Source organism: Staurois parvus, unplaced genomic scaffold, assembly GCF_062004578.1.
Source record: "Staurois parvus isolate SC_StPar_1 unplaced genomic scaffold, SC_StPar_1.0 ptg000439l, whole genome shotgun sequence".
NCBI lineage: Eukaryota > Metazoa > Chordata > Amphibia > Anura > Ranidae > Staurois > Staurois parvus.
The window spans coordinates 1,692,970-1,708,333 of NW_028318235.1; the positions used below are offsets into that span (position 1 = coordinate 1,692,970).

The window sequence follows — 15,364 nt, forward strand, 5'->3', positions numbered from 1 at the left end:
GTGTCATCCCTGAAGCAAGCCAGCGGGGTCCTGAGGGAGAAATTCTCCAATAAGGAGCGCTTCAGACAAGCCAGGGAACGATTGATGGCAGCGGTGAGAAGTCGACCTATGTAGGAAGTCTCATCTGGGGACCTATCAGAGCCGGCCAGAGCGCCAGTGTCGTCAGATGGGCTTTCCCCAACCAGAGGGAGCGCACCAATGATGGTGGAGGTGGTTCTGGAGGCCGGAGCGGAGCAGACGCCAGGAACTATCCCTGCCCAGCAGCAGCCGCAACTGGAGTGGGGGTCACAGGAGACTCCCGGTGACGGTGCAGCGGGGCTACGCTTCATAATGGAGTTGGAGTCTCCGCTACATGGCCGGCACTTTGCCTTCACGTCTGAGGAGTCTTGCGATGAGGGGTGTAGTCGGCAGAAGCTGGTGAAGCAGCGGGGGAGGGAGAAGGCTGTGTATGTGCGGCTGGAACGAATCCCCAGTGAGCTGCTGCCAAAGGAGCAGAGCGGGAGGGTGAGTAATGCTGCAGGGGAGCAGGTTGCTGTGCAGAACATTGCTCCAGTGGGGGAGGTGTCAGCTGCTATGCAGAGTATTGCTCCCACGGGTAATGTGTCAGCTGCTGTGCAGAGTATTGCTTCAGTGGGGGAGGTGTCAGCTGCTGTGCAGAGTATTACTCCAGTGGGGGTGGTGTCAGCTGCTGTGCAGAGTATTGCTCCAGTGGGGGAGGTGTCAGCTGCTGTGCAGAGTATTGCTCCCGTGGGGGAGGTGTCAGCTGCTGTGCAGAGTATTGCTCCCACGGGTAATGTGTCATCTTATGTGCAGAGTATTGCTCCCACGTGCAATGTATCAGCTGCTGTGCAGAGTATTGCTCCCACGGGCAATGTATCAGCTGCTGTGCAGAGTATTGCTCCCACAGGTAATGTATCAGCTGCTGTGCAGAGTATTGCTCCCACGGGTAATGTATCAGCTGCTGTGCAGAGTATTGCTCCCACGGGTAATGTGTCATCTTATGTGCAGAGTATTGCTCCCACGGGTAATGTGTCAAGTGCTGTGCAGAGTATTGCTCCCATGGGTAATGCTCCTTCTATGTCAAGTGTTGTGAAGGGGGTGTCTGCCTCCTCTCCCCCCCCTGTACTGGATTATTCTGCTGCCCTAAGAAGGGGGCAGGCTGCGGTGCATCCGCCTGTAGTAAGCATGGGGGGGCCTGCGGAACAAAGAAGGAACGTTGTGCAGATACGATGGGAAGGGAAAGCCCCGCCCCCAATCAGAAGGGAAGTGGTGGATCGCTTCATTGAGATGGGCTTTAGGGCTCATGACATATTTGCCTTCATAGCCCCATTGGGGTCTGGCGAATATGACATTTCTTTTCAGAGGCCGGAAGGTCTAGAAACATTCTGGATAAAGTTTGAGAACCAGTGTAAATGGACCCCAAGGTGGGAGGGGCTAGTACCTAAAGTGGTGTCGCGTCAGTCATTAACCAAGAATATAACCATCTTGGTGAGGAATGAAACCATCCCGGCAGCTGACATTACTATCTGGTTGGGGAAATATGGGGATGTCTTGGCCCCCATAAGGAAGATTACAGATGATAGGGGGATATGGACAGGTGGGTGGGCAGCAACAGTCAGACTACATACGGAGGATAATAAGATCAAGTATGTGCCCACTTCAGCATTCCTAGGAAGAGACAGGCTGACCATTTTTTACGCTGGCCAGCCTAAAGTCTGCCACCAGTGTGTGGAAACAAGGGGCACTTTGCAGCGACATGTAAAATCCTGAAATGTTCTCTGTGTCAGGGGATGGGGCCTACAGCCAGAGAGTGTAATTTAATAAGGTGTAATCTTTGCCAACAGCTGGGGCACTCATACAGTAAGTGCCCAGAGGCACTCCACAATTTATCCGGGCTCATGGAGGAGCTGGACCGGATGGATGCTGAGGAGAGGGGCGAGGAGCCACCCCCCTTCCTCGGACAGATCTGACACCGAGGGTTCTTTGGCGCTGTCGGTGCCTATTGTGGCCCCTAATGTGTCTGTACCCTCTCCCTCTGGAGAGTCTCCCACTGTCTCTGTGTCCCCCCAAGTATCTTTCCCAGTGTTGTCTACCCCTTCCCCTAGTGTTCCTATCCCCCCTGTTAGGAAAAACCGAGGCGTTGGAGCCAAGAAGGCATCTGGAGCGCCTTCGGTGATGCCTCCCCCCGTACTTCTTCCACGGCGCCGCCGAAAATCTGGTGGTGATGTGGTGGCGTCTGAGGTAGTTGGGAAGGAGGCAGGATTGGTATCTGTCCCTAAGGAAGGTGGGTTAAGTAAAGTGACCAAGGGGGAGCGGTGGTCTGTGGTTGGGAAGGGAGGGAGCAGGGTAGGGTTGTCCCCTGCATCGTCTGTTTCCTCTTTGGAAGTAGAGATTATATCTGGCAACAAGTTTGAGGTCCTCTCCGGGGAGGAAGGGGATTCTGGAGGTACCCTCTCCCCTATGGATGATGGGGTTGGAAAGGGAACCCAAAAGAAACTCAGGTCCTCTGCAAAGCAGAGGAAGACAAAGGCTAAGAAACGACCATCTCAATTACCTTGATGGCAGTTCCCACTCCGATAAATGTGGCAACCATTAATGTTGCCAGCATAATGTCTGTAGGTGCTAGAAGTGTGGCCTTATTTTTGCTCAGCAGTATTTGTGCTGATGTTTTGTTTTTGCAAGAGACCAGGCTCAGCAGTCTGGCTGATGTCCATCTGGCAAAGAGGGAGTGGAGGTGTGGTCCCTCCTTCTGGTCTCTTGCGGCCGAGCCTTACAGCGGAGTTGCGGTACTTTTTTCCAGCATGGTAACGTGTCGGCGGGTCATTGAGGTGGAGATTGGAAGATGTATGGTCTTGGACGTCCTTGTGAAGGGGCAAGAGCTAAGGCTCATTAATATCTACGGTCCCCAGTCTACGTGGGAGAGGAAATGCCTCTTTACAAGGATTAAGCCTTTCCTTTTTACGTCCCGGCAAGTTGTCTTTGGAGGAGACTTTAATACTGTCACTAGGCTTAAGGACAGGAAGGGCTCCAATGACAGGCTGGAGTATGACAGCGTTTTTTTAAATGCGATAGTTAGGGAAGCAGGTCTGGAGGATGCCTTAATTAAGCGCAGCCCAGACAGCACGGGATTCACTTTTAGGCGAGGTAGAAGTGAGAGTAGAATAGATAGGTTTTTTTTTTAAAGGGGGACTCCGCCTTCTCGGCACCTGTGTGTCAGGCGGTGGAGTTTTCCGACCACCTTTGCTGACTGTGTCTTTGAATGTTTCAGATACGCCACCGAAGGGGAGGGGTGTCTGGAGATTGAATTCAACTCTGCTGGACGATGAGGATGTGAGACGATCCTTTGAGGATTTTTTTCAAGCTCAGGAGACCATCCTGGATTTCTGCAGCAGTAAGTCGGAGTGGTGGGAGCTTATCAAAGTGCGGATTGGCAGGTTTTTCAAGGCCCTAGGTAAGAAAAACTATTTGATAAGTATGTTGCCTACCAACAGCTGCGGAGGAGGCTTGATCGCCTTGTCTCTGAGGGTGGAGATTCAGGGGCAATCTCAGAGGTTAAGCCTCTCCTGAAGAAGTATCAGTATGACCGGCATACCTCTTTGGTTTTGGAGAGAGACTATGGGAAATACCATTCGCCTGACCCTTACCAGAACTGCAAGCAAGGTATAGCGATTAAAACGGTCACCGGTCTGAGAGATAGTACGGGATCTCTGACGAAATCCAGGTCAGGGATCTTGGAGGTCTCAAGGGCATTCTTTGAAGATCTCTTGGGGGAGAAGCACCTCGACCAGGCAAGGATGTCAAGCTTTTTGGAGTCTACGCCAGGTCTGGAAAACAACATTCCACTCACAAGTTTGACAGGTGAGATCACAGTTGAAGAGGTAGTCAAAGCCATAGATAGTCTGGCCATCAGGAAGACGCCTGGGCCAGATGGCTTGACAGCAGAATTCTTTAAGATTTTTAAGTCCAGCTTGGCACCTCGCCTTGCGGAGGTCTTTAATAGCTGTCTGGATGAGGGTTCACTCCCTCCCTCCATGAGGAAATTGGCTGTGATCTTGCTGTCAAAGGGTAAGGACCCTTCGATGATTGAGAATTGGCGCCCCATCAGCCTTCTCAATGTCGATAGGAAGATTCTGGCCAAGATCCTTTTCTGGCGCTTGTCGTCAGTGGCAGACGGGTTACTTTCGCAGCGTCAGCACTGCTCGGTTCAGGGCAGAAGTACGTTTACAGCGGTGTTAGCTGTCCGGGAGGTTCTGGAGCGATGCAGGGCTGATGGCAGTGGGAAATATTTGCTGGCGCTGGATCAGGCCAAGGCCTTTGATCGGGTAGATCATAAGTACCTCTGGCATCTCTTTGACCTGTATGGCCTGGAAGGGAGGTTTATTGGCTGGTTGAAAACATTGTACAGAGGGGCGGAGAGCTTCATGTTGATCAATGGTTGGGTTGGGTGACCCTTTGAGGTTGGATCTGGGGTGCGCCAGGGGTGTCCGCTGAGTCCCTTGCTCTATGCCTTTGCCATTGACCCCTTCATCAGGAGGCTAGATGGCGGGGCTTTGGGTGGGGTGCCGGTGGGTGCTACTGGTGAGACGCCTTTGAGAGTCGTGACCTATGCCGATGACGTGTCTGTTTTCATCTCTGGGACTGAAGAGGCGCAGGAGGTGGTCTCAGAGATGGAACAGTATGCGGAGGCATCAGGCTCCAAGATCAATCGTGAGAAAAGTGAAGTTTTCTGGATGGGTAGGGAAGGTGAGAACTTCTCGCTTCTGGATACCTTCCCGGAGCCCCAGCCAAAGATCAAAGTGTTAGGCATCACATTTGGCCTTTGCCAGAGTCTCTCTATACGAGGGTCTACAGCTGTTTCTTCCAGCTATTATGGGGAAACAGACTGAACCTAGTGAAGCGGAATGTGACCTACCGGTGCAGGCGGGAGGGTGGCCTAGGGATGGTAAACCCGATCGTTTTCTTCTCTGTTATGTTTGTAAAACATCATTTTGGTAATATGCTGAAAGAGAAGCCGCCTGCATGGGTGGGTTTGTTTCGGGCTTGGTTTAAACCCTTTCTGAGCTGTTGGGAGAGTGGCGGGCCAGTGAGAAGCCTGAGAGTCAAGCACGGTAAGCTCCCGGTTTATGTTGCCCTTAGCTTGAAAATACTTAGGCGGTGGTGTGTGATGGTGGAGGAGGTCAGATCTGTTCCTGGGAAATTTCTCAGGGAGAGGGTCGTGGCCACTGCTTTTCATGCACCGCTGGCCTTGAAGGATTGCCCAGACCATAGTCTGCGGGAGGGCTTAAGATTGATAAATATGGAAAGGATTCCCTTGAAGTTTAGGGACCAGGCCTGGCTCGCGTTCCATGGCAGGCTATATGTGTCAGGGCAGGGCTGTGGAACGGACAGGTAGGCCTAGTGGCAGGGTAACGCACTGGCTGACGACAACCACCACCAACAGACCGAAGTCCCTCAGGGCGCGGAGTCTAAGTCCCAGGCTGCCCTTCACCAGGGCCCCTGATGGTGGGGATGGACTTGACGCAGCCAGGAACCAGGTCGCGGCCCCCGAGACACCCCGGCTGCGGTAATGGCCGCCGCCAATGGCGTGTAGCTGGTGAGAATGACAATAGCGTAGTCAGGCAAGCTGGGTCAACAACAACGGGACAAAACAGTACAGAACAGTAGACAGAGAATCACAGGTCACGGGCCGGGTTCAGCAACGGAAGGTCAGATCGAAGGAAACCACAGAGAATGGTCTAGTCACAAGCCGAGTCAAATACCAGAAGAGTCACGAGCATATACACAGAGCTGTAGCAAGACCAAGACACAAGACACAAGTGCAAACAGCATGTGCGGATCACAGGCTTATATGTACTCAGCCACACTGCTCTGGGGGATGGACCTCAGAGACCTGAAGGCATAAAAGCTTCCCACCATGCTCAGCATAAATCCAAGATGGATGCCAGCACATGGAGTAACATAACCTCTGGGAAAAGGTAGGACCTTGACAGTATGTGAGAGGGAACTTGAAGTGCCGTTCTCTGGACAACCGTGGTTGTCCTAGGACGGAGTGTGGGGGTGAAGTGGAGACTATGGACCACTTCTTGCTTCAGTGCCCTTTCAATATAGAGGTATACAAAGAGGTGGGGAGGGCTCTAGACATCCCCTTCCTGCACTGCATGTCTTATGCAGAGTGGGTATATGGGGCATTTGAAAGACATGTGGATTTTGATTTTGACACTCTTTTTCTAGTTTGTCTAGTGGTCCGATATTTCACTTGGAATGCGCGGTGTCAGGTTTCCATTCGGCAGAAAATCCTTCCTGTCTCGGTGGTGGTATATGACATTCTTGGTGAGGTTGGGAAAATTTGGGGTCTTGAGAAAGACAGACTGCGGCGAAGGGCCTGGATAGAGGCGTGGAGGAATATCAGGTCTGTAGCCGCGGTCTGTTGATCTCTGGGTGAGGATGCTGTTCTTTTTTTCTTTCTCTGAGTGTTCCTCTCCCTTAGATTTTGGATAAAGAATTTTTGAAGAGAGGCTGCGTACATTTGAAGACCTGCGTTTCTCAGCCTTTGTTCTGCATTTTTTGTTTTGTGTGTTAAATATATTTAAGATTAAGATATGGCCAAAAGGGCCTAAGTATGTGTATAGGTGGATGAGGAATAAAGGTCTCTTTTTTTTTTTGTCTGACAGGCCGAAAGGGCTTTTGTCAAAGCCTGATAGACTGAATAAGCTGCTGTTAATATTTTTCCTCCCCGAATCTCAGGCCAAATGCCTCGTCATGAGTGATATGGGCCATAATGGCACCGCCCCTACCTTATTGGCCGAAAGGACCTTTGTGTGAAAACTTATCCGCATAGCGGAAGACACCCATACAGGCCAGTGCTGTGATATAGGCCATAAAGGCCCTGACATTTTTATATTATGCTTTCCTATTTTTTGCCATAAAGGCGTATATCGGTGTGTTATAATTTTGATTATGCTTTGTGAATTATTACTGTATTTAGTTGATCTTTGTTTAGACCAGTCATATGGTATTTTGTATTTATTTATTTGTATATATCAACTTTATATTTTTGTAAGAAAATGTTTTTTGTTGCTGGTGGCAAGACCTTTTAATAAAAAATTTCCAGCTATCCTACAGCTGGGCCTCGTTAGGAGGAAGTGGGTGTGGCTGCTGCACAGACAGCTTGTGAAGCAGAGAGTGAGGCTCTGCAGCTTTCTAGGCCTAAAACCAAGCCTGGGGCTAGATTTATTGTTTAAGCCCTCGGCTGGATGGCCGAGCCCGGCCATGACCCGGGTGGGGGACCGCCCCCAGGGCAGAGTACCAGTCCTAATGCTATCGAGGACTTGGGAAATGTGCCAAAAAGGGGTGAGTCGTACACCTCTTATCGTGGGAGAGTGTCAGCTCATGTTGCCCGTATCGGGAGGGAGGAAGAGAGACTGGCAAAGTTGAAGCTGAAGCTACGGAAGATCAAGGCCAGTTATGACCGTGTGTGGAGGAATAAGCGACAGGCAATGAGACCTGAGCTAGACTCGCTGGAGCTTGTTGTCCGCCAGCAGAGCTCACTTGTCGCTGAAGCAGGCAAGCGGGATCCTCCGCGAAAAATATGTGAATGAGGACCGCTTCAGGCTTGCTCGGGAGCGGTCATTAGCTGCGGCCAGGGGGCAGCCTGGAGGAGAGACCTCCTCCGGGGATCAATCGGATCCCCCTGGTGTGTCATCCCCTGCAGTGGAGTGTGCCCTAGAGTGTTCCGGCGGGAGGAGACCAGTGAGTGTGGAGGAGTCGCAGGAATCCATCCCTGCTCATCAGCAGCAGCAGGAGAAACAGCCAGAGTGGGGGACCCAGGAGGATCCCAATGAAGTGCCGTCCGGCTTACAATTCATTTTGGAAATGGAGTCCCCGCTCAGTGGAAGGCAGTTTGTGTTCACTTCTGAGGAGTCTGGAGAGGATGAGGATACCTGCCCAAAGCCTGCCAAGCTGATTCCCAAGGACAAAGTGATGTTTGTGCGGCTGGAGCGGATCCCCAGCTCAATTATCCCTAAAGACCAGGTGATGGAAGTAGCGGCAAAGCCGGCAGGAGAGCCGCATGCAGGGACTGTGAGTAATGGACCTGATCAGTGTGCGGTTCCGGCGGGGGCAGATGTCAGCATGCCTGTGAGTGCAGATGCCAGCCTGCTGGTTAATGCAGGAGTCGGCTTGCCGGTAATTGCAGATGTCAGCCTGCCGGTCAGTGCAGGTGTCAGCTTACCGGTGAATGCAGATGTTGGCATGACTGGGTGTGTAGGGGATGGTTTGCCAGTGTGTGCAGATGTCAGCCTACCAGGTAATGCAAATGTCAGCCCACTGGTTAATACTGATGGTAGCCTGCCGGTTAATGCAAATGTCAGTCTGCCGAGTCCAGTGGATGTGGTGAGCCCCCCTCCCCCCCCTCCTGTGGGTGGCAGGGTGCTTAGTTTCTCTGCTGCAGTGAGAGGGGGAAGGAGTGTGGCAATGTCATCTGAGAGGAGTGGTGGAGTAAGGGCTCGTTCACACTAGGCTGTTTTGCCAACGCTTGCCAAACGCCCCTATAGCGCTTGGCAAGCGTTGGTCCGGTGTTTGCGGAGCGTTTTTAACGCTCGGCAAACGCTCCGCAAACGCCGCATGCGCGGTTTAGCGGCGGTTGCTAGGCGTTTGCCGAGCGTTAATAACGCCCCACAAACGCCTATAATGCATTTGAGTGGTGTTACCGCTCCGCAAACACCCCGCAACCGTGTCGCAACCGCACCGCAAACGCTGGCCGGGCGTTTGCGGAGCGGCACCATAGACGAGAATAGGAGGCTTCAAAGCCTCCTGACTCGACCAGAGGCGTCCGTTTTGCCGCGACGCGACGCAAACGCTCCTGTTAGAACAGCACCATGTGCTGTAATGTGCAGAATCGGAAGAGGCGTTTGGGAAGCGGTAAAAACGCTTCCCAAACGCCTCTCTGCCGCCTGCACACAAGGCTAGTGTGAACGTAGCCTTAAGGGTGTACAAAGGAGGAATGTGGTCCAACTGAGATGGGAGGGAAAGGGTTCCCCCCCCTATAAGAAGGGAAGTGGTTGACCGCTTAATGGAAATGGGGTTTAGAGCACAGGAAATTTTTGCTTTTATAGCCTCGGCGGGCACAGGGGAGTATGATATATCCTTTCAGAGGGCGGAAAGTTTAGATGTGTTTTTGATCCGTTATGAGTAGGATGGCAAGGCCTTCTCGGCACCTGTGTGTCAGGCGGTGGAGTTCTCCGACCACCTTTTGCTGACTGTGTCTTTGAATGTTTCAGATACGCCACTGAAGAGGAGGGGTGTCTGGAGATTGAATTCGACTCTGCTGGATGATGAGGATGTGAGACGATCCTTTGAGGATTTTTTTCAAGCTCAGGAGACAATCATGGATTTCTGCAGCAGTAAAACGGAGTGGTGGGAGCTTACCAAAGTGCGGATTGGCAGGTTTTTCAAGGCCCTAGGTAAGAAAAAACTATTTGATAGGTATGTTGCCTACCAACAGCTGCGGAGGAGGCTCGATCGCCTTGTCTCTGATGGTGGAGATTCTGGGGCAATCTCGGAGGTTAAGCTTCTCCTAAGGAAGTATCAGTATGACCAGCATGCCTCCTTGGTTCTGGAGAGGGATTATGGGAAGTACCATTCGCCTGACCCTTACCAGAACTGCAAGCAAGGTATAGCGATTAAGACGGTCACCGGTCTGAGAGATGGTACGGGATCTCTGACGAAATCCAGGTCAGGGATCTTGGAGGTCTCAAGGGCATTCTTTGAAGATCTCCTGGGGGAGAAGCACCTCGACCAGGCAAGGATGTCGAGCTTTTTGGAGTCTACACCAGGTCTGGAAAATAACATTCTGCCCACAAGTTTGACAAGCGAGATCACAGTTGAAGAGGTTGTCAAAGCCATAGATAGTCTGGCCATTAAGAAGACACCTGGGCCAGATGGTTTGACAGCAGAATTCTTTAAGGCTTTTAAGTCCAGCTTGGCCCCCCTGCCTTGTGGAGGTCTTTAATAGCTGTCTGGATGAGGGTTCACTCCCTCCCTCCATGAGGAAATCGGCTGTGATCTTGTTGACAAAAGGTAAGGACCCTTCGATGATTGAGAATTGGCGCCCCATCAGCCTTCTCAATGTCGATAGGAAGATTCTGGCCAAGATCCTTTTCTGGCGCTTGTCGTCAGTGGCAGACGGGTTACTTTCACAACGTCAGCACTGCTCGGTTCAGGGCAGAAGTACATTCACAGCGGTGTTAGCTGTCCGGGAGGTTCTGGAGCGATGCAGGGCTGATGGCAGTGGGAAGTATTTGCTGGCGCTGGATCAGGCCAAGGCCTTTGATCGGGTAGATCATAAGTACCTCTGGCATCTCCTTGACCTGTATGGCCTGGAAGGGAGGTTTATTGGCTGGTTGAAAACATTGTACAGAGGGACGGAGAGCTTCATGTTGATCAATGGTTGGATTGGGCGACCCTTTGAGGTTGGCTCTGGGGTGCGCCAGGGGTGTCCGCTGAGTCCCTTGCTCTATGCCTTTGCCATTGACCCCTTCGTTAGGAGGCTAGATGGCGGGGCTTTGGATGGGGTGCCGGTGGGTGCTACTGGTGAGCCACCTTTTGAGAGTCATGGCCTATGCCGATGACATGTCTGTTTTCATCTCTGGGACTGAAGAGGCACAGGAGGTGGTCTCGGAGATGGAACAGTATGCGGAGGCATCAGGCTCCAAGATCAATCGTGAGAAAAGTGACATTTTCTGGATGGGTAGGGAAGGTGAGAACTTCTCGCTTGCAGATACCTTCCCGGAGCCCCAGCCAAAGATCAAAGTGTTAGGCATCACATTTGGCCCTGATGATTATGGTAAATCGAATTGGGAATCTAGGTTGTCTGATGCCGAGAGTAAAGTGAGATGCTGGAAGGGGTGGCGGCTGTCCTTAAGGGAAAGGGTCGATCTGATCAGGACCTACCTGATTCCGGTCTTTTTGTACGTCAGTTACGTTTGTCTCTTGCCAGAGTCTCTCTATACGAGGGTCTACAGCTGTTTCTTCCAGCTATTATGGGGGAACAGACTGAACCTAGTGAAGCGGAATGTGACCTACCTGTCCAGGCGGGAGGGTGGCCTAGGGATGGTCAAACCGATCGTTTTCTTCTCTGTTATGTTTGTAAAACATAATTTTGGTAATATGCTGAAAGAGAAGCCGCCTTCATGGGTAGGTTTGTTTCGGGCTTGGTTTAGACCCTTTCTGAGCTGTTGGGAGAGTGGGCGAGTGAGAAGCCTGAGAGTCAAGCACGGTAAGCTCCCGGCTTATGTTGCCCAGAGCTTGAAAATACTTAGGCGGTGGTGTGTGACGGCGGAGGAGGTCAGATCGCTTCCTGGGAAATTCCTCAGGGAGAGGGTCGTGGCCACTGCCTTTCATGCACCGCTGGCCTTAAAGGATTGCCCAGGCCATAGTCTGCGGGAGGGCTTAAGATTGATAAATATGGAAAGGATTCCCTTAAAGTTTAGGGACCAGGCCTGGCTCGCGTTCCATGGCAGGCTGTATGTGAGAGGGAACTTGAAGTGCCGTTCTCTGGACAACCGTGGTTGTCTGAGGATGGAGTGTGGGGGTGAAGTGGAGACTATGGACCACTTCTTGCTTCAGTGCCCTTTCAATATAGAGGTGTACAAAGAGGTGGGGAGGGCTCTAGACATCCCCTTCCTGCACTGCATGTCTTATGCAGAGTGGGTATATGGGGCCTTCAAAACACAAGTGGATTTTGACACTCTTTTTTTTTAGTTTGTCTAGTGGTCCGTTACTACACTTGGAACGCACGGTGTCAGGTTTCCATTCGGCAGAAAATTCTTCCTGTCTCGGTGGTGGTGTATGACATCCTTGGTGAGGTTGGGAAAATTCGGGGTCTTGAGAGAGACAGGCAGCGGCGAAGGACCTGGATAGAGGCGTGGAGGAATATCCAGTTTGTAGCCGCGGTCTGTTGAACTCTGGGTGAGGATTCTGTTCTTTTTTCCTCTGTGTTTTCACTCCTTTAGATTTTGATGACAAGAGCTTTTTGAAGAAAGGCTATGTGCATCTGAAGATCTATGTTTCTTGGCCTTTACTGTGTGTGTGTTTGTTAGTAGTATGGTGTTTTTTGTTTTTTTTTTTTTTGATATTTTTTGTTTTAGGAGGATGTTGTAACCAGATAGGGTTTTTCTTTGTTTATAACCAGATGTATGGTTTTTTGTATTTATTTATTTTGTATATATGTATTTTATACCTTTTTTGTAAGAAAATTTTGTTGCTGGTTACAAGATTTTATCTAATAAAATATTTCCAGCTATCCTACAAGCCAGAACCCTGGTGTTAATCACTCTTTCACTGTCCACACACCCCCACACCAGACACACCACAGAAGATAGCCTGCCACCACCGAGCAGTTTATCCACAGAACGGTCTGCTGAGACACCCCACACACACACAGATCTCCGTCTGGCAGATCTGTTACCTTTTACAATCTGCATGCAATCTGCCCACACGCAGTGCAATTGCATACAGATTGGCAATGAGCTTGACCGAGCGTTTAAAGGCACTAAAATACAATACATTCTAATCCAATCTAATCTCTCCAAAGATATGAGCCCATGCTTAAATACACAGAAGTCACTAACTAATTTTAAGATTTAATTTCCCGAAAGTGGGCAGTGCATAAAATATGTACAAAGTATAAAAAGTTACAGAAATACAAAAAATACAAGAAGACACACAAATGACTATTCACTATAAAATAAAAGAGAAATAAAAGACGTAAAACTTTACCAAGATTTACCCTGCGACTGGAGCAAGTCAGAAAAAGTCCGTAATTGTCAGGAATGGACTCGGCACTGGTGGTGGGACTCACCTGCCGTGTGGGCTGCAGTACCAGGGCTGACCAGCGGGTGCTCTCAGCAGCCAGAAGCTCATTCCTGCAGTCAGCCAACACCTGGGTCTGATTGCAGGAGGTGTATTTAAGGAATGGCCAGACCTGCAGTCAGTGCCTTGGTGTATGTTTCCCATGAGCCCCTGTACCTGGTATCCTGTGTTCCTGCCTAGTTGCTGACCCTGCTTTGATCCTGACCTCTGCTGACCGTCTCCTGTTGAACCCCTGGCTTGCCTGACCATCCTTCTGCCTGATCCTCTGTACCACGTTGCCCGTGAGTTACTGAACCCGGCTTGTGACCCTGACTATTCTCTGCCTGCTCCTCCGGTACCTCACTGCCTGCACGTTGCTGACCTGGCCTGCCTGACGCTACCCAGACGATCCATCCATCCCGCACGGATCCAGTCACTACTGTCCAAACCTGCCAGCCCCTTCACATCAGGCTTTCCCCCGGTACATACCCTCGGCGGACCCCTCTACCACAGTTGGGTGCACTCAGGGGCCGCGACCTGGTCCCAGTGCGGCGCCAAGTCCATCCCCACCATCAGGGGCTCTGGTGAAAAGACAGACTGGGGCTTAGACTCCGTGCCCTGGGGAATCCTGTTCTGTGGGTCACTAGAGATCCCGCCGGGCGGTGCCTGACAGTACCTTACGGCCCGCCTGACCATTCCACCTCTGCAGCCCTGACTACACCTGTGTTCCTGAAGCCTGCTACTTCCCTGTGTCAGTCCACACATTTCTGGTCACACCCGGATCCCTGACACAATGGCTTTGAAATGACAGAGCTCAATTCTTTAACACCTTCCCACCTGGTCTATAGCAGATTGACAGCCGGGCAGGACACTCCTCGTTGTGACTGGACGTCATATGACGCCCTATCAAAACGAACCGCACACGAGGCCACAGGGCTGCGCAGCGGCCTGGTCTGTCACCGGCTGTGTCCACGGGACACAGCCAATGACATATCGCTACACCGGCCCATTGCCAGTGTCATGTGACCGCTGTGACCAATCACAGCAGATCACATATCAATTGTATACAATGGATGGCTTCCTGTCATGCCATCCATTGTATACAATTATGCTCTTAGCTGTGACTGTTCAAAGCAGTCACATGATACAGACAGGGCCAATCATAGCCCATCTGTATCATGTGATGAGCTTTGCCTAATCACAGTTAATGACAACATAAGACTGAATGAATCAGTTTCATTCAGTAACAATGATTGCAAATATCAATGAAATACAATGGTATTGGTAATCATAATGTGTTAAAAAAAAAAAAAGAAATACTGATCACTTGCCCAGAGTAGTGCAATGTTACTATGGTAACATTTTATTGCTTTGGTCACAGTGTGTTGAAAAAAATAATAATAATGTAATAAAAAATAGAAAAATTTGAAAAACAAAAAACAAATGAATTTATTATTTTAATTTGTTTTACATACTGTCACCAGTCCGTGTTTCTGACCACAGCCACACCAGTTAACCAGTTATATAATAATGCTGTACTGGACTGGTGACAATTTGTAAAATAAAAAAAAATTGTGTTTTTTTTTTTTGTTTTTTTTGTTTTTTTTAAATTTCTACATTTTCCAAACAATTGTAACAAAAAAATTACAACCTCCAAAAAAACTCATCTTGCCTCTTACTAAATATCTTGAACTGTCTATTTTCCAAAAATGGGTGATTTGGGGGGTATTTGTACTATCCTGGCATTTTTGGGCCTCAAGAAATGAGATGGGCTGTCAGTATATCAGGGTTGATCAATTGTCAGATATATAACTTTCCTACAGACTAAATAATATACACTAATTTGGGGTATTTTCACCAAAGAAATGTAGCAGAATACATTTTGACCTAAATTTATGAAGAAATGTTATTTATTTGCAACATTTTATAACAGAAAGAAAAATGCGTTTTGTTTTTTTTTCAAAAGTTTCAGGATCCCGTTTTCCTGCCTGTTGCCAGCTGATCTTCTTCTACTCCGCATCTGCTAACAAGACATCCTAAACCAGATCCCCTGCAGGCACCCGTGCTACACTGAGCCCTGGTATACCCTGTTAACATTCCCAGGGGAAACAGGACAGGCAGCCCTCCCGTCAGCTCGACCTCAACCAGGTACGTGATAGAGCATCTCTGTTACTGGACCGTGTTACACAGACTTGGTGTGGTGTCTGTCTTTTGTGGTTTGTTGGCCTTAGATAGACTAGTACATTTAGATGGACTTTACAGAAGGGACTAACAAATCTAATAAAGAAAAAATCCTTTTGCGCTGCCAAACTTAATATGATAAACTGAGTTGCTGCAAACACCAAATTGCGTTCCCACAACACTAACATATAAATGGATAAATAAATAGTGCTCCGCTACTCACTAACCATAAAGCAGAATGTAAACACTTAACAGAGCCCTTAACTAAGGTAATATAAGTGCATACCTTTTAAAATAACCAAGCACAAGTGAATGAAAATATTCAAAAAGAATT

The 15,364-nt window shown here is 49.8% G+C and overlaps 1 protein-coding gene across 2 annotated transcripts in view; it reads left to right on the forward strand.

The window, feature by feature from the left end:
* Positions 1-8,943: 8,943 nt before the first annotated feature.
* The window catches only part of LOC149454033 (uncharacterized), a 65,319-nt gene continuing 58,898 nt past the window's right edge, over positions 8,944-15,364 (forward strand). The window contains exons 1-3 of one of the 2 annotated variants that reach the window (XR_016314381.1): positions 8,944-9,461; positions 11,761-11,967; positions 14,816-14,997. Coding sequence is in view for 1 of the 2 variants with exons in the window: in XM_089687864.1 (XP_089543990.1) it covers positions 10,552-11,760 (1,209 nt within the window). In the remaining variant the exon portion in view is untranslated. The other variant, XM_089687864.1, reaches the window with a different exon arrangement.